Source organism: Stegodyphus dumicola, chromosome 5 (genome assembly GCF_044657685.1).
Source record: "Stegodyphus dumicola isolate Sdum_Otavi_A_Nest chromosome 5, ASM4465768v1".
NCBI classification, from domain to species: Eukaryota; Metazoa; Arthropoda; class Arachnida; order Araneae; family Eresidae; genus Stegodyphus; species Stegodyphus dumicola.
Genome location: NC_140772.1, coordinates 92,426,769 through 92,447,531, shown reverse-complemented (window position 1 = coordinate 92,447,531; position 20,763 = coordinate 92,426,769). Strand labels below are relative to the sequence as shown.

The 20,763-nt window shown below is 30.0% G+C and overlaps 1 protein-coding gene across 3 annotated transcripts in view; it reads left to right on the top strand.

Annotated features, from left to right (window-relative positions):
- The first annotated feature begins 2,341 nt into the window (after positions 1–2,341).
- Positions 2,342–20,763, top strand: part of LOC118196463 (cell adhesion molecule Dscam1-like) — a 1,288,074-nt gene continuing 1,269,652 nt past the window's right edge. The window contains exon 1 of one of the 3 annotated variants that reach the window (XM_085816864.1): positions 2,342–3,240. In XM_085816864.1, coding sequence (XP_085672990.1) covers positions 3,189–3,240 — 52 coding nt within the window. In that variant the 5' untranslated portion in view covers positions 2,342–3,188. The remainder of the gene's footprint in view (positions 3,241–20,763) is intronic. The other 2 variants (XM_085816870.1, XM_085816863.1) reach the window with 2 other exon arrangements.

Here is a 20,763-nt window from a genome sequence, read left to right as displayed (position 1 = left end):
AGTGATTTAATTATGTGGTTTTTATGTATAAGGTTTGTATGCGTTTTTTAATCTGCATGCAACTGTTCTATAACTATCAACAATTTAACAGTTTAAGTGACGAGTGAGTTAAGCCTAAAGAATTGACATGTTTTACGTTTGAAACTGAGCAGAATAGTTTACATCTTAAAACTTAAAATAGTAAAGCGTTTAAGCGGCCTTTTAAGAACACAAGCATAAAGTCAGTAAAAGACCGAATGTCTCTTTCTGATAAATAACTCTATTTCGCTTAACCAGCGACTCTAACCTTATACTCTATCCTATGCTCCGTGGACTCAAACTGGTGGTCCGAGGGTTCATGCTGTCTCCGAAGCAATTTTATAATCTGGGAAGATATTATGCATTGGTTACGGATACGGTGGTTGCAAAGTGTTTAATATTTTAGTTATTTGAAGCCCGAGTTCATAGTATTTTAAATTCCATTAACAAAGAACATGAATAGTGCACTAGAAAACTTATATTCGAAGCTAATTAATTTACAGTATGATGTAAATCTTATTAAAAATATGGATATTGGTATTTGATTCATTTTTATTCGTATCTGTCAAAAGCTAGATAAGTTCAGTTACGAATTGTTGTGATAAGAATAATCTCTTTGTTCGGAAAAACCTTTATATGCGTGAACAACATCTTTTGCGTTTGAAAATTAATTAGAAAACTACTGAATTCATAGTATTTTCGTTTGTTACCTGTTATAATACGACCTTTCAATAACATATTGAATGTCGCATTAATGTACACATGAATGACATAACAAGGTGAATGAAAGATGAGCATCTATAAATCAGAATAAGAAAACTTCTGATAATTTCTCTTATTTTTATTAGAATTGAAAAGTCATCAAGTGTCAAGCTGCAATAAGAAAAAAAGAAATTTATAATTATTTGCATGTAAACATATATATTTTTATTTCTGCGTAGAAGAGATATTTAATAAATGAAGGAAAGTGTCTAAATCATCATTATGTATTTTTCTCCTTACGTTTTAATCCACGCGATAATTTTTTTCTGAACACTTTCTAAGTTTTCAGAAAAAAATAAATAAGAATAGATAAAAATGTTTTTAAAATTTAAATAAAAATACGTTATTTAATGATTAATTAAGCATATTAGAGAAACTTTAAAGACAATTTGATTGTCAATATAAATGAATTCCAAAGTGTAAGAAAAGAAATGTTTCACAGGTAACAAAATTTACATTTCAGGTAGAAAATAAATATAAATTTTAAATTATCCCAGTTATTTAAAAGTATCTTTGGAAAATTTTATGACAGAAAAGCGTTGTTTATGTAATAGGTTATGAAGTGCCTTTATTTATTTCATTTTACACGGTTTCCGTTTGTTAAATTGCATATATTGTAGAAGACGTGAAAATTATGCAATGTCCTCGCCGGAATTTGAACTCCAGACGTCCCGAATACGCATCGAGTGTGCTTCCACTAGGAAAGCATACGGAAAGGAGGGAGTAAATACTCTATATACCCCTTCTTTTAAAGGGCGATTTTAGTTCGGGCGTCACTGTAAAGTCATTAGGTTTTTTAATACCAAAGACGTGAAACATATGCAAGGCCCTAACCGAGACTCGAACTCTGAACCTCTCAAATACGCGTGGAGTGTCCTTCCACGAGTTATAACACGAAGGCATGGAGAAGAAAGGAGAAAATAATTTACAATATTACGAATTTTCTTCAGAATTATTGAATTAGGTTTGAATAATTTCTGAAGATTAAAATATTTTAAAACACAAAATGTCTGAATTTTACTTATCATAATATAAGATACAAGAAGAATAATGATATAAGAAGATTTGAAACAAACTTTACACTTTCTTCAGAATCACAGCATTAGCATATTGAATAAAATTCTGTAGAGATTTAATGTTATAATATATTTTAGCTTTATAATAAGTCAATCGAATTATGTTCTACTTATACATTTATTTCAAAAGTAAAATTTATTTTATAACAAAGAAAAGTAATTTTATTTGAATTAAATTTTCGAGTGGGAAGATAGGAGTAAAACTTCGTTCTTCTGCTGTTATGCATAGCAGATGAGACATTTATTCAAAGCAAAGAGATAAAAAAAATAAATATCTGAAATTGCTTCCCACGTTGAGCTCTCTCTTTGAAGAGAGAATTAATCTCTTTCATCCACCCTTCCCGAGGACTTCATCGGCGACAAGAAAGAACGCAAAAATAAAGAAAAAAGATGTATCAGAATCTACCCCTCTCAATTCAGAATACCCAGAACACACCGCCAAAGTAAGTCTAGCCTTTGCAGCAGCGCTTGTGCTGTCGCTACAACAGCGCTAGCTACCTCTTGTGCCGAAACCTCTCTCAGTCGGCACTCCGAGGCTTAACATCGCAGCGAATGGACGCAAGTTAGGACTGAGCGCATTCAGGGAGGAGCGTGTTCCTTCCGCGCGTCAAGTTTTAAAGTTCCGGAACTTGTCTTTTCTTTTTGATGAAAGTACTTGAAATCATTATTTCTCTCATGTGTTCTTCAGATATCTTCTCGCCAGACTACTGGTGATTGTATTAAATTTGTAAAGTTATTATAGGAAACTTTTTCGTGTTTCACTAAGAAAAATATCTCTAACAAAATATCCATGTACTGAAATATAAAAATAATTTAATTACTTATGCTATTCAAGTGATTTACGTAAAGAATGAAAAAAATTAAGATGCTGTTGTCTTTAAAATACTGAGTGTCAAACCCGGAAGATATCATTTCTTTCAACAATAATTTTATACGAACAGAGATCTTAAGCTATATTGTGATAAAATTTCCATTGGTTATTATAGAAATTAAAAGAAGGAAAAATGAGAAAGTGCTTGTCAAAAAAATTTTAACATTGAAAAAGAAGCTTATAATTTTTCAGCAAAAATTATAATTGTACTTTAAATGTCCGTCATTTTAAAGAATATGTGTGTTTGAAAATATAATTTAGTACTCCATATACCACATTAAAATATTATAGCGTTATAAATATACTATATGTTGTATTCTATGATTAAAATCGTATATACTCAGAATTGAGGAAATAATATCATATCAAGACTTGTGATAAGAAAAACCGTGATTTTCCTTCAACAAAAGCTCCTACCCTTGGAAAAAGAATTGTGAAAATAACATTATTGCTAAAAATAGATGAAGATGTTGGTTTTATTCTACATGATAGTTATCATTTTCAACGAACAAGGTAAGTAAACTATATTAATATTTTATTACATGGGAAGTGTGAATATAATCAGTGTTTTAAAAACTTTCTGTAATTTATATTTCCATGGTTTTTAAATAACTTGGGGAAATATTTTTGAAATGTATCATAGTTTCTCATGTTATTGAAATCGTTACTATCATATACCATCTAATGTACAGAAAGAATTCAAATGTTGAAAACTCAGAAATGGACACGAAATTAAATTTTGCAATGAAGATGTCACCTTTTAAACTGCGTGATAAAAACTTGGACAAAAGGTGGAATTTACTGCATTTTTGAATTTTTGTGTTCAATCTGAGATCTTTACGAAAAGCATTTAAAGCTACAGTTATGTTCCGGAATGGTCTCCAGTGGCAATTAAAATCGACTAAATCATGTCTACGGTTCTTAAAAGATTTAAATATTGGATTTAATAACATCAATAGATTATGGATCAGTTATTTAGCAAATTTGTAATTATTGACTTCTGTCAACAGATTTTTCTTGAATTTTACGCCAGCAATGTATTTTTGAATGTATTGTAAAAATTCAATACATCCTACAATATTTATTCTAAAGTATATATTCTAAAATATACAATTAACGTTTGATATTTTAAATAAGCAATCAAAGTAACTAACTTATATTGATAATATGGCGCATAGATCTAAATGCTTGGTACGTATTCTAGTGCAGGTAAAATGATTCCGAGAATCCATTTACTTTCACAAATTGTAAACTGTACTTATTGAACGTATGGGAATTTACAAACAAAAATTCTAAATATTTATAAATATGTAAAATAATTTAATTTAATAAAAAGACTTGTACTAAATTTTGTTTTCTAAAAATCAATGTTCACATTAGCATTAACTCAGTTACTGAAGAAATTAAAAGCAATTTTCCCGATGCTTATCTATGAAAATCTTAAGCTCATATCTTGGGCAGAGTCATAGGAATAAGTTAACTTTAGCGGTTTTCATACTATCCTAGTATCTTCGCTATATAATTTTATTTTTTATCTCAACACTTCCAAACGAAATCCTACCGTTGACTTTCATTATGTTACATGATTTAGTACTACTATAGACTTCGAAGACCAAATATAAAATGGAAATTAATAACTAAGGTAGAAAACGGTTACAAGGATTAGTTAAATTTTAAAGATATTTCAAATCCTATTCTTGAATATTAAAAATATTAGAATCATCTTTAAGAAAGTGTTTCAAAGCAGTTGTAGAGCGTATAGGATAAGAGACACAAATATTCTGAAAATAACTGCCCTTTGTAATTTTCAATTATTTCAAAACTGAAAGAAATTTTAAGCATCAGAGTGCATAGTATCTTCCCCACATAGATTTTTTTAATATCAGTGTATGTTTTATTTAACAAAATTTGACTGAAATAAATTTCCAGAGTGAAGTTAGTATGAATTTTAAGGAAGTGGAAATGAAGCGAAATTAAACCATGTTTGAAAGTATTTATTCCAAATGAGAAAAAAAAATTATGTCGATTATTTCCTTATGTCACTGGATTTATATTTATTTGTCTTATTTTTATATATTGTACTTTAAGAATATATTGTACATGCTTTTGGTACAGAAATGGATTTTCCTATCATTTTAGGAACGTGAAAACGACCTGTTAATATATCCATTAAATAACAGGATTCATGAAATAAATTTTCAAGTGTAATATTTCGTGTATAATATGCTGCTTATTTTTCATAAAGGTATAAATTTGTCTAATTATATTTAAATGAACAAATGAAGTCATTGTCAATATAAAATATCACATTTACCACTTATTGACAGTTTATGATCTTGTTACTAAATGCTTTACCTAACCAACTACATATTACTTCCGTTTATTGATAAAACTAAAAATGTATGCAATATCCTCCTAAATAAGAAATCACTGATCTGTGATCCTTAATTTTCTCTTCTGCGTTAAGACTGTCTACATGGCTAGTTTAACACTAGAAGTCTATATCTAACGTTCGGATTTAGGATTCGGATTATTTAATTATGGCAAAGCACACAAGGGCTATCTGCCTAAAGGGAGGGATGCCTTCGTGGAGGACTTTCTAAGAGGAACTGGCTCTATAGACGTTACGGATGGGGAAAACCACGAAAACGCCCATGAAGCCAGCCCGTTCGCGGGATTTGAACCTCAGACCGAAGTACCAGTGTTCAGCGTCTTTAACGCTCGGCCGCTGGTGGGCCTCTAACGTTCGGTAAATTACTTAATCAGCATATTAAAATGAAATTATATTACGTAGTTTTATTTTAAAACATTCTGTTTAAAGTGATCAGGGAAAACTTATTTAGGTGTTTTTTATATTAAACAAAGAATAAATGTTAAAATTATTTTAGTTTTACTATAAACGGAATTATTCAATGGCGTAAATAAGAGATCTAGTTTATAGTACAATATAATCTGTAGTATCGATAGACATTGTAACTAAGCATTTTTGCTTAAATATAAAACTCATTACGTTCGTCATTTCTATGGAATTTCCTTTTATCGAAAAATCACCTACACAAAAATACTTTCATTTTAAATGTCAGACAAGCATACAACGCTTTAAACTCAATTATTAATTAATTTGGTTCGAACAGTGGCCGATCGATTAAAGACTTCTGAATACGTATAGTTCATTATGGGGTCAAATTCAAGCGAACGGATAGGCTGTATGTTTTTTTTTTTTTTTTTTTTTTTTTTTTCTTTCTTTTCTTATTACGTGCTCCGCCCTTAGGCACTACACGGAAAGGGAGAGATGCCCCGTGGAGGTCTTTCTAAGGTAAACTGGCTCGTATCCACGTTACACACGAGGAAAACCACGAAAACGCCCATGCAGCCATGCCCGTTCGCCGGGACTCGAACCCCGGACCGAACGAACTACCAGTGTTGAGTGGCTTTTACCGCTCGGCCGCTGGTGGGCCAGACTGTATGGTTGGTTTTCGTATTTTCTCCAAATCTAACTTATATACGAGACAGCTTCGCAGTCTTCTATGAAGGCTTAACTTTTCTTAGATAGCTCTCGTGTGCTTTCCTGTATTCAAATAACCAAACCAATCTTAATTTATCTTGGGAAAGCTAAAATAACAAAGTACGTGTAGTTTTATAAAAGAATATTCAGATTGTACTGATCAAGAAATGCTTATAGAGAAAGGAAATACAGATATAATAATAATAAAATAAAGCTTTCAGCACAAGAAATCTGATCACAGTATAGAGAATACAAACCTATGATTGCTCTAAACACAGTTCCCGTGGTATCAAATCAAATATATGTAATATCAAATACTGTATGATTTTATTTTATTCTGTAATGTGTTATTAGGAAGAACTATTCATCCATAAAATACGATAGGAAACATATAATACAATAAATCGGGAATAATTTCTTACGAATAATAATAAAAAATAGTATTGAATTACTCTTCTTTTTATTGGGCAATAAAATTTGTTCACTTGCATTAGATAATATTTTTTTATGGAAACTGTTTGAAGTAGACAAAGTTACGGAACTTCCTAGATAGCAATTTATTACTGGCAATCCTGGGAGTGACATAGAAAGGAACAAGCGTACTTTCGTTTTACCGCTTCAACTGAAATTGATTGATGTTACTTCCTCTGCGCTGGCCAACCCAAGTTCCGTTCACTGTGGCTATTATTACACATATGGTTCATGAAAGAAAATACACTGCTTGTACAGACTGAGGCTTTCTTAGAATTTTTGACATTTATATTGCGATATTTTTTTTCATTTCTCTTCTGTTGCAAAGCTGAATGCATGTAAGAATATTTTATAATCCTATCAGGAACGTCAAGCGAAATTTGTGATAATATTATTATCGTTCCGCACCAAATTACATTAATGATGCTAAATAAGTTTTAAGCAACGTGAAATACGCAATATGGTTTGATCTTTCTAATTTAGTAGCTATTTGATAAAAATAAAAAAAAAATAATTCGCATATACTGTTGAGAGTTAGTGATTCTGAATCCGATCCGCCAACCGTTTTCGAGAACTTTATAGAACTTTGGAAAATAAATAATAATATCTCTCAACGTAGTTACGAGTTCAAATAAAATGACTGTTCAAATCTGCTTAAAAGCTGAAAATCGAAATGCACCTTCATTTCTGAGATGTCCTTTTATCTTGTTAAAGCAAATTAAAAGTGCAATCGTGCAATATGATTTCTGGATATGGGAGACTGCACAAAATACCGCACGATGTTTGTGCACTGTTTAAGTCATGGATATTTGTATCAGTAGTATATGTTCTACATAGAAACACTAGACAGCGTTAGTCATAAAGATCTGTATTTTCTGGTATTATTACGAATTTTCAAATAGCTTGATTGTGTAAAACATTTTCTCAAAACATTTATCAATACTAGTTATAGTAAATTAACAAACATGAGAAAAAATTAAAGGAGGTATAAGTGATGCGATACTTTAAGTCTATTTTGTGGTGGGGTTGTGAAAAACAGTTACACCTATTCAGCAGACGTATTGAAAATATAACATCGGGAATATCAACAATAGTAGCTGAAATTTATAAGATCTTACTATTCTACAAACGTGTCAGAATGAACCTTTAGTAGACTTATTTCTTACACTTACATATTGCAACAGAGTATATTATTTGAATGAAAACTAAGTTAGATGTCACTTCCTAATTAGCTAAGGTTTGAATTCTGTATTAAATTATCATGCAACGCTGTCCTTAGATTATCAGAGTGCAAACAGCTGCCACTGTCTGTCTTATAATTTTCTAATTATCACACAATCTAGTTTATGCTGTATCAAATTTAACGAAATAGTTGCATGTGCCAAATTTTCTTCTTTACATAGACCCGTTTAATTTCTGTCTTTCATTTTTCATCTAATTTACTTTTAGTTAGTGATGTTCTTGTACATGTATGCTTCATGGTAAGAGCTAATTCTTTCAATAACTAAGAGAGAGAGAGAGAGAAGCTTTGAATGCTAAATAGAAAAAAATAGTCAAAGCTTTTGTTATGTTTTACATTTTTGGAACTTTGTATGCAAAAGAAGATTTTATTTGGGAATAATGTACTTTCTCGAAAAATGGTAGATGTCTTGGAAGCTAATTTGGAATTGATTCTTCGGTATGTCTTCGGTATAACTTCAGTAAAACAGCTTTTTTAACTTTTCCGCTCTAGAAGATCCAAGTTTCCCTTACTGTTATGATTAATCCTTAGGAGCTGGCCATCTATGGGTGTTTCAGAAGCTTGGACGACAGATGCATGGTACAATACAATGTAACTGCAAGACTTGTAGCAGAGCAAGGTCTCCTAGAAATATGAAAACTGTTTCAAGAGACCTGCTAAGCTCTAGAGGGGTAAAATCAAACAACAATTTATCTGGTAGCTGATATTTTATGCTTCTAGTTAGAATATCTTCTGTCAAATTCTGCATATAAGGAGGACGATTTAACTTCCAGGCCTGCATAGAATGATTTGCATAGCAAATATTCAGAAATGCAGGCTAAAACGATATTTATTGTGATAAATATAGATATACAAATTTACATATTTCTGTGTTATAATTTTGCAGATTTCCTGTATGGCCTTCAAGCAAAAATTGTAAGAATATTATTGTAAGTAAAGAATTGATAATGCCAGTTTCTAACCGTTCTTGTTGAAAATTTTAGAATATAATTTGTACTGGTTTTATAGCCATAATACAAAAACTTGTTAATCCTACTAGGAGACTCAGAAAATAGGAACACAGAGGGCATGAGCCCGCAGACCATGAATTTTTCATCACTCATTGAATTAGAACGTGACAATTCAAATAATTTAGCCTTTCGCTAACCCTAAATAAAAATAGCTTTCTGAATTTACTGTTTCGTTATAAAGTAATTGGTAGATTTATTATTCAGAACTGTATTAAATATTTATTTCCTTTTTATTAATTTAAGAATATTTAAAATCATGCTGACCACAAAATATTATAAAAGTTTTAAATTTATTGTATTAATTACCTAATGAAAATGAAGACAAAACATAGATATATGGAATTTATTAGAAATGTCATAATTATTATACAGCAGAGTACTAATTTGAGCTAGGTAAAATGCTCGCAGCTTTTGAACATTCTGATTATGCCGATCTGCTACAATGCGAATTTAATTGATTTCACATTATGTACAATTCGATTTTGAGTTGTGTCCATAGTTTTTCTGATTTTCGTAAATGAAAGACTGAGCATGAAAATCACAATAAATAATACGTCCACCTGCATCCTGTTAATGAAATCTATATCTTTATATACGTATATACATGTGCCTGTATATGCTTATCTTTCTATCCATCTATCTATGTCTATATCTATTTATATCTATCTATCTATGTCTATATCTATTTATATCTATCTATCTATGTCTATATCTATTTATATCTATCTATCTATGTTTATATCTATTTATGTATGCATATCTATCTATCTAGCTAGCTAGCTATCCATTTATCTATGTCTAAATTTATTTATATCTCTCTCTCTCTTTCTCTCTCTCTCTCTCTATATATATATACTTATCTATCTGTGTAATTATATCAAGCTGGACTGGTTTAGGTGAAATTCGGATAACGTGTGAGTAAAGTATGAGTTTACGTGATATTTAATCAATTGAAACTATCTAAAAATATTTTGTTGTTAATTTGAACTGTTTAAAATATTTTCTTTTCCAAACTATTATTAGGAACTATTTAGTTTACTTATAGAAACGTTTACGACAGAAATAAAGCAATTATATCTATTTATTTACCTATATATCTATCTAACTATATATATATATATCAAGCATGATTGGTTTAAGTGAAAGTTGGATAAAGTATGAGTTACTAAACGTATTTTGAAACTGTCTAAAAATATTTTATTGTCGAAACAATTATTACGAACTATTTAGTTTACTTATAGAAAAATGTACGACAGAAATAAAGCAATTATATAGCAAAGTATTTCGACGAAGAGTGGTATTTTCTCTCAGGAATTCAAATTTACTGGCGCTGTTCCATTCTTATCGTGATAAAGACAGTTAGCTCAGTAGAAAGTGCGATATGTTAATGATACATTCCTTTGATTGCTTTATGACAAAATGTAAGAAATGTATTTGCATTTTTAAAATTAGGAACTTTCCCCTTTTAAGTGGTAACTCCAGTGAATACAGCGTTTCTAAACCTCATATTTAAAAGCATTTACATATATTTAAAGCATTTTGAAGAACACTCTTATGAAGAAGAAACTACTTAGAACTAGACCAATAAAAAATTCCTCTCATAACTCATTGAATAAATATAAGCAGTTTTTAAGCATTACAGTGAAGAGTATTTTCTTTATTATTAGGATACCTGAAAAAGAAATTACGTGGTATTTAATCAAATGTCTCACATCTTGCTCTACGACTGTTGCGAAGATTTGTATTTTTAGGCTGTTTTTTTATTAATATGAAGTTTTAAGTAATATTAATTAAAGAAAAGGCTATATTTTATAAAATATAAATTTTTATTCTAAAAAGTATTTTATATGGAGAACAAAAATACATCACCTACAATTACTGTATAATTATTTTTTGGAGGGAATAGGAAAAGAGGAGAAAATTTTATTCTTCCCAGCTAAGAAATACATTTTTGATAAGCTTCAAATTCTAATCTTCGGCGTCATCTCGAATCGATGACAGTCGAAAAGTTTTTGCATTTTGAAAAATAAATAAATAAATAAATAAAATAAAATAAACGAAAAGAAACTTCTGCATTGATACTGAAATCAATATAGATTCTCGGTTTTTTAAGCTAAGTTGGCTGGATTGAGTTGCCCGCAGCAAATATAAATACGTAAGAACTAAACTTCCAGAGAAGTTGCTTCTCCATTTATAAAGTAACTTCTTCAGAAATGAAACGAATAGTTTTTCGCTCAAAACAACCATATTTTATAACTAGTTCATTTTAACCCCTTCTTCTTGCACTTTTTTTCTATAATACGCATGTGGTATTTTGAAGTACAGTGTACTAAGAAATAGTTTGAAATATTTGCTATTTTCAAATGATCACTTATTTTTTTTCTTCTGCTAAAACTATTTATTACCTTAAAACTCTTTTAAGTTTACTTACTTTATTGTGTACCACAACTCGCTTCCATTAAAATAAAACCATATGTAAGAAATTAATGCTATAAGACAGGTTAAATACAGCTGGTTGGAACGAAAATGTATATACGTTTATTTCATTTACAGGGTTTTATGTTTAAAAATTTAATAAAAGTCAACTTTCTGGTGAAAGGCTGTTCACATGTTTTCATGAAACCTCGTTATGCATTCATTTATATCCTGATAAATTGCAAGGCTTAATTTAAAGCAAAGAATAAAGTGATTTTCTAATTCGATGGCAAATTCAGGAAAGAAGTAAGAACGATAAATAAGCCAAACCCGCATCTAGAATGTGAGTGCATAAAGTAGCAAGCTACTTTCCTTGAAATGCATTCTTCCATGACTAACTTCAAAGGCAGGATTCTACCTTGGTCCATGAGTGTGTGCTAATTTTATGTTATGTAATGTTTTTGCTAATTTTATGTTTGGCAATTGCGGACTCTCTTCTTTTTAACTTCCACGTCATCTGCCTTCTGAATTTTTAAATCATCACGTTTTACTCAATACCTTCATTCCTTTCAATCTTTCATTGCAGATGAGGAATTACCTGTATTTTATTTAACTTTTTTACATGTGCATCAAGTGACCGTGTTTCTCAAACTTAACGTTTTTATCGAGATTTAGGATTTATTTTCGGAAATACGCGACCGTCAACATTTTCTATTACTTTTTTAAAATCTTTGTTACGTTTGCTAAAAAAAAGTGTGTCCTTAGGAGAAAGAAGATGGATCAATAAAATGCATGCAAAATTTTTAAAAAGTATAATGTTTACTTTTATATTTGCTTTATTTATTTCATTTTTAATTATTTTGAACAAATAATATTATTTTTTTTACCTTTTCTGTCAGATTTCGTTCAAATAAGATTCTAACACACGCAAGTAAATTTATTTATTTGTCTACTAAACATATTCTGTGTTTGAACACGAAAATACCTGGAATGAAAAAGCACCTTTGTTAAGCGTTAATTTCGATTTTCTATGAAATAAGGAATTTTGCAATTTTTTCAAATTCTATGCTTATATTAAATAAATTTTATTATACGATATATCATTGGATTTCTAATCCTGCAGTTTACATCGAACACGAAAACTCATAATCATGATATAATCATATAGCAATTATAACATCAAAACCTATGAAATTTGATGAATATCTATAGATGCACAAATTTGAAAAGTTGCAGGTGTGTTGAAATATCGATCTGCCCTTACGCGAAGAACGGGCTCTGGAGATATTCCTTCATATACGGAACAGAAAAGTTTTAGAACAAAAGCTGCGTCTAGTGAAGCAAGATTTCCAAGAAAAATACATCTGTAAATATTATTGTATTTAGAGCAAACGTAAATATCTGTCATCTGAAGATGTACAACAAATGAAAGACTGCCAGAAAAAAAAATGTTACATTATGGAAGCTTTGGCATTGCATGGGTTGCCATTTGCTTTTGTGATTTATGCTTTATGTTATGGATTGCTGCAATGTGTCTGAGTATAACTCATTGTTAAATAATGCTCCCCTGTCTTATACTGTAGACATTAGGTATGATGTATGTAAGTGTAAGGTCATATTTCCTATTGTTTAAATAATGAGTATATTTCGAAATCATCGAATTTATACTGACAAACAAAGTGTAAAAATTAAGTAAATGCATCGTTACACTCACAGACGGGATAAATTCATTTACACTTAGTTCAAGAAAATTGTGAAAAACCTTTCAAGGAATTACAAATTTCTTTTAAAGACGTGGAAATAAGAAAGAATACTTACTAAGTTATGTTCAGCAGGTTATAGTGATTTTTAGGAATTATTCTGAGTTGAACATATAATTGTCACTGATTTTTGTCTAATTTTTTATGTTACAGATATAAAAATAATACTTATTTTCATAAACTTATAAGGTATTTCTCCTGCCTTCTTAGCGTGCCTTTGTGGTGTAATGGTCTGCACTCTGGGCGCGTATTTAAGAGATCCGGGGTTCGATTCTCGTGTCGAAGGCGTTGTTCATTTTTTATCCCTAAAAAAATAATAATCCTGCTCTAAAAAATAACCTAATGTCTCTACAAACGTAATACTCCGGGATGCTTAAATCCGTCATAAATGCAAAATATACATTAATGTAATTAATTATATAGCTGGAGAAAGGTAAGAGATATTACTGGAATTATTTCATATAACAAAATTCCATTACGGTATATTAAAAGGAAATCAACCAAAAACATAAACATTTAAATAAAATGAGAAATATCGCATATACATATCATGCCTGCAAGAAGAATCATACCGAAATCAATGCAAGGTAAAACCAGATAAGAGAACAATCATATCAGATATCAGCCATCTCCGGTTCTAGATAGAAAAGAAATCATTCGATTGAAAATAACTAATTTTCAAATCGGCCTAGCAGTCTCGTCATATAAACTTTTTAAAATTTTAAAACAAAAGATATTATTCCAATGCCATGTTTAGTTGTATGCAAGGCAGAACTTCTGTAATGCTTAAAACAATTTAATTAAATGAGAATATATGCAACTGAACAAGCCAAAAATGAATAAATAAATTAATAAAACATCCATAGTGATATAAAATTATGGAATGGCAAGAAATACCAGTACAGTACAAAGAAACAAGAGCAATTTCTTTCAGTATTTTTTGTTATACCAGTTGCTGTGATGCAAATTTGTGTTAAACGTGCAGCAATATGACAAATTTTCACATCCAAAGTAATAAAACTTCTCTTGAAAATTAATTCTTTATTTCCGTTTCCAAGCAATTTTAAATTTAAAATAATTTTATGTTTCAGTGTCATGATTAACTGAAATTGTTCTTAATTAAGAAGGTAAATTTATCATTTAGTATGTAATTTTCCTGAAAGGATTTTAATTTGTATCACGTTACACGTACGGGAAACTACTAACAATCCCAAAGGAATTTTATAATTACCGCCATAGATTAAACAGAACGGAAGATACATACATAAAGCCGAGCGGGATGGAGTCGACTAGCGACACACGTAAAACAACTATTTTCATCATAAAATACAGAAACCCAGCAGAAAGTAGTGAGCGCCAGTGTCGGGTATTTCTTTATATTTGTGAACTCGATTTCGTTTTTCTTTCAGGATGATCTCGGCTGTGAAATAGTGACTTAATAATTTTGGCTCATTACATTATTACATTTGTTGATTTTAAGTTTAGATTATGTTTCATCTCTTTAGCGTAATTTACTACAGTATATATTTTAAGTACTTTTATTAAATTATACTTTAGCGAAATAACCTAGTTAACCATATTTTATGGTTTTCGCTGTAACTTAAGTCTTTGAGAAATACAAAGTGCTGCTAAACAAAGCACAGATCAGATTCAGTGTGTTAAACAACCACACTGAATCTGATAACTATCATAGTTATCAGATTCAGTGACTGTCATCCGGAGATTTTATATTGCCATACCGGAGAAGTGTAAACATGTATTTCATAAGATTTGTAATTTATTTCAAGCTAAAACTATTAAATATTTTAAAAAATCATTTTAAAGTTTTAAATATTATATTAAATTATTAATATAGTTTGAACGAGCTAACTCTTAAGTGGTTACCCAGAAGAACCTAAGTTCGTCTATAGCCAAATAGTAGCTTGTCACATCTACCATTATTGAAGGCTATGACGTTGTCGATATAAAAATCTTAAAGACGCAAGGACAGAGAGGAGGAACTTAATGCTATGTGTTCTCTCAACCAAAGAATCGCGACAGCGGGGATTCTAGCAAGCAGCACAACCGGCCAGACTATGAATGAGCCAACATAAATTCGTATTAAGCATCACTATATAAAAGTTATACCTTACGAGAAAATTTAAGAAACTGGTAAACTGTAAATTTAAACGAATAGAACAGACACTTTTTTAGGTATTCTGAACACGATATTAAGCATACTGAATAAATTAAAAAAAATTATAATATGTGCAAAAATTTTAAATGTTTAATGTCTACACATTAATTAATCATAGCTTAACGTTTCAAATAAACTTACCAGAGAGTAATTATTTTGAACATTTAATAATAAAAATTAGGAAGTACTGAATACTAGTTTCGTCCTTCTTGACTATTTAAATACAAACACAAAAATGAAAATGTTAAATAGAGAAGATTATAATTTTTTATATTTTTACCAATTATTTACTTTTTGCTTAGTTAATTTTTTATTGCTTCTTTAATTTTGAGATTATCAATGTATTTTGTTATGTTTGCATCCCTACAGTACACTTTTTCTTCTTTCTAAATTTCCCTTCTTACTTTTGAGATATCTTAATTGCACCCCATATATATATATACTAACATTTAATTACTATTGCATTGTTCTTTTAAATCGCTTTTATATAAATATGAGGGAAAGATAATTTAACTTAGCTATTGTTATTATTGAAGAGTAATGAGCACCATTCCAACTATATTTGCCACTGTGGGTGAAAGCACAGAATTTCAAGTAGCTCAGATTCTGCGGTGTAAAAATAATATATGTATATGCATATTATAGAGCGGTGACTTCTTTCATCAGAGAAGTAAAAACGACTTCTTAAATTTTAATATGATTCCTTTACGGAAAAAAAATATAATTCAGCCTGGAGATCTGCATTAAACCTTTAATCCGGTTCGAAACCGGGAGAAGGAGCAACAGTGGTACTCTTCCGTTCCGCTATTCGCAAACCGTTTTGCACGCATTTTCAAGTAAGTTTCTAAGTAGGAAATTCTTGCCTCAGATGGTTCAAAATTATATCAGATGAAGAAATTAACAACGATGGAATATTGACGCTAAGATTAATGCTATACATACTTGTTTCACCAACTATACCTTATCTGATTACCTTACTGTCTGATTATCTTACTGTAAGAAATACAGGCTGATCATCCCCAACATCTGACACATCACCTTACACTGTAATCCATTATGAGCTTGTAAACGCTCATCAAGTTATGCGAAGTTTTGCTGATCTACTTCAAATGCGTATGGGCATAGGCAGATGAGACCGACAATATCGGAGCAAAATTTATTTTTATCTTTTTCCAGTAACATTAAACTGCAAAACTGCAACACAAATAAAAATGAACTCTTTAAATATGAGGTCCTGCAGCGCGAGACATACGGAAGAACGATTTGTTAATTTCTCGTGTTCCAAAAAAAAATGAAAAGCGAATCAATGCTTTTTCTAAATCGCAGCAGTAAACGTATCCAGTAAATTGAAATAATCACGAATAATATGGCCTTAAAAATATATAAAAAATGCTCTCCTATCCATTTACGCATGGTGTATTAGAGAATAATTATGGAGTTTAAGAGTTTTTGAAACTTCGAAACTGAATTTTTAGTAAGAATAAAGTAGGACAAGTATAATTCAATTGCTAATAATAAAATAAAGGAAATATTCCTCATCTATTTGTTAAATTTAGAAAATACAAATTGCTTCTCGTATGTGCTCAATAACGTGATTACCGTCAGGAACAATGCGATTTGCGATAATCAACAAGAACATTTTTTGCTGTCTATAGAATGCTACAATTTCTATTTTGAAAATGTTCTCGCGAATTTTATTTCACTTTAATCTTCAAAGCGTCACATGTATTCACGACTACTTTCTTGTTAATGCAAATTCAGCTTTCAGACATCAGCACGTTAAATCTGGTAAGCTAGACATCACATCATGTAAGTTTAATCAATTTTTCAACTATTTTTCTCGTCACTTGCAGCTTTGGCTTCTCTCTAACGCTTGGAATGTAAAACATTTCTTATTTTATGAAAAATAAGCGGGAATTCTCACGATTAAAGTCTTATGAATTAAACTATGCAAAGTACAGAATCTGCGATTAAAAGTAGTTTTTTCTTTGAGTTTTAAAGAGATGAATTTCCTAGAAAAGACATTTTTATTTTAACTTTGTTTTTTAGAATTTCTGCTTTTCACCTGAAATAGGGTTTTGTAATTCTTGTATATATTAATTCCATGGGAGAAAAAGAAATTAATGTGTTTGTAGAAAAGTGCTTGAAATATTAGTTCCTAATACGCAAGATAAAATAGAAAATGTAGGATTTGAGAAGCTGTTATTGTACCTTTTAATATTTTAACTTTCTAAAGCAATAAATGTCCAAATCTTGAGTACCTCATGTGAGCTGAAATATTTTCTGTTTAGTTAATTTTCTTTGAAACGCTTTAAAATTATTTCGAGACAAATGAAATTACATGCTATTGAAATAATTCTTTTAGAGAAAGTACAAATTCCAGGTAATAACATTTGTCTTTATCGCTGAATAAAACATTTGCAAAGGACTGTCCTCTAAACTACATTTAATAGAAATCTAAGTTTTAAGCTGATTTCAGTTTTTTAATCTCATACATCAAATGCAGTTATAAATCCAATTTACTGGTTTCCACACCATATTTAAAATGATGTGAAACAAATCAAATCTAAAGTAAATAATTTCTTGGCATGATTATATTCAACTTAAAACGTTATTGCACTTACGAAATGTGTGAGGAGATGTAATATTTTCGTTAATTTAAACAGGAAGGGAGAAATTCACATTAGCATAATTTATTTTTACAGGTAATAAGAAAAGGCCTTAATCTGACTCAGAATTAATACAAATCTAACAAAAGTGATATATTCCAGTGTGTAAAAGGTCACAAAAGTATGCAGTTTAATTAAACTTCTCCTTCATGTATATGTAGTAGACAAACTTGGATCTATGTGCGACCTGCTTGTTTATTGAAAAATTCTCTCAACCCAAAAGACGTGCGTGTGTATGAGCAGTGTCCCGTATGTAGCGCAAATATATAGATTGCCATTCTCGGAATTTTAGGCACCAACCAAGTTAATCATAAGTCTCCCCTCTGTAATACAAACACTGTCAGCACGAAACAACGTTTAGTAGATCTGCCCGGAATCGAGTTGACAAGTCGCAAATAACTCTTGCAGAAGGATAAAGTTTCGAGCAAAGGCTTTACATCTATTAATGTCAAGAGCTAAGTAAGACGTATGTCAAAAAGTTAAGTCTACGATTTTGGATGTATGCTCAGAAGGGGAATACACAAAATGTAATTGCAAAACTTTTACATTATTAAACTGCAAACGTCGAAACTAAGAGTAAATAACGGCTTGAAAAAATACGAATATACCTAGTACATCTATGTACGATTATATACTTACAATTATACAGAGTTTAGATTCTCAAAGTTTTAAAATAGTTTTTTTTATAATTTCATCTATGAAGCTATATATTTTTTAAGTAACCGTCAAACAAATATATCTTCAAGTATACTGTGACTATTTTTGTTAAAATAAAATTTTATACTTTATAGGAGTAACTGACGTAACTTTCATGTATATTTCTTATACATTATTTTGTTCTGTATTTGTTACGGGAGGGAATATGTGTATTACTCATTACATGTCTACAGAATCATAATTTTTTCCTTATTTTTCCTTAAACAATTTAATGTTGAAATGAAAGCATAATTAATGCAAACAATTTTAAATTGCAAAAATTACCTTTATGAATTTTGTCATTTTGCATTGCAACTCAATGGGAATTTTGCTATTCCATTTAACATACTATACTACATTTATAATGCATTTCTTAGCATGCCTTCGTGGTGTAGCGGTCAGTACACTCGGAGATCCGTGGTTCGAGTCCCTGCGAAGGCATTGCTCATTTTTCATAGCTTCAAACTAACTTAATGTCTTTATACATGTTTATGCATATTTTAAATGTACTGCATTCATTCGGCAGTAACATGCTAATTATTGAAGCAAACAAGTAGCTTTAAATAATTCGCATATGATCTATTTTATTGAATAAAGATATGACAACTTTTCGCGTTCTGTGGCATCCATATTTACTATTTATGCTTGCATGAAACAAAATTAAGCAATCGCAATCAACCAATTAATATTTCTCTGGCAAACAGTTAGATTTTATGTTCTGACATATATAACCAATTTTAGTTGCATTAATACTTAAATGAAAAAGAAAATCAAAAGAAAACACTTTTGTCCTTTAAGAACTTGCAGGAAACGATTTCATCTAGCAAGTGTCTGCCCGTTGAAAAAATGCGTATTATGATAATTAAGTTAATACAATAGTATATGCTCTAGATGTTAATTAATCATAGTACCTATATAATTAGATAAGAGTTCAGAAAGATCATCTCACGTGAAAATAAAAATGTAACTGATGGAACTTACATTGATGTAGCATAAAAAACAAAATTTTGGAGCGATAAATTTTTGTGTTTGTTTGGAAATTAATGCACTATGATTTGTTATAAAACTTTCTCGGAGAAAACTAAAACATATACTCAAAATGCACATTTATAAGAAGCACCAAAATGGAGAACTTAAGATCTTGAAAATAAAATTTAATTATGAAAGTCTGAAACCTTTCCTTCCTTGTCTAATGATCCAATTTAATTAACGTTAAATGCATGTATAAATATGTTGATTTATTTGTTTGTTTTTTTAGTGCCTTTTACTCCAAGGGATGCTTTACCATTCACTTTTTTACATTATTAAATTGGATTATTAAATTCAGTCAGAAATTGCAAGGGTTCTTTGACTAGGAAGAGGTTTGACTCCACGGGGTAATTCCGAAATGGAACTTGCTGGTTTGAATTATACATTAGAAAATCATGAAAGCCTCAAGCAGTTATCTTGTCCAATCACTAAAATTGATTTTGTGATAAGCAACTAGTATTTCTCGGCTCTAATCTACACGGCTACTACTGGATTATATACACCAATTTATAAAAAGGAATGGAAAAGAGCTATTATCAGCACGAATTTGAATTATTTTACATTATGACAGAATTAAGTTTCTACATATCAAATCTCGTTTTTTATAAAAATCGAACTGACCCAATACGTGAGTGTTAACATATATTAAATTAACCCTTCATTTGAACTGCTTGGCTAGGAACGAAATTTCTAAAGTATAAATATTAACTTAAAATTCAAAATATTTAATAACATCAGCATAGTCTGTTATCACTTAAATGCAGATATCATAATTCAGAAAGAAGAATTTTAAAAAATGTTAATCCAGTTTGTAATAACATTCTTTTATACTAAGGCATGTTAACTTTAAATATGTTATGAAATGCGACATGCTGTCAATTGCATAGGCAAATAAGTTCCGATAATATATGTAAATGCATATTTCCTTTCATACATTCTCTTAACTTTGTTTGTTTTAGTGCTAGATAAATTAGTTATTGTACTATATTTTGCATCCTTTCTTCAATTTCGTAGTATTTTCTTTATCTCACTCTCATTTCTATAGACGCTTCCTCTATTTTCTTT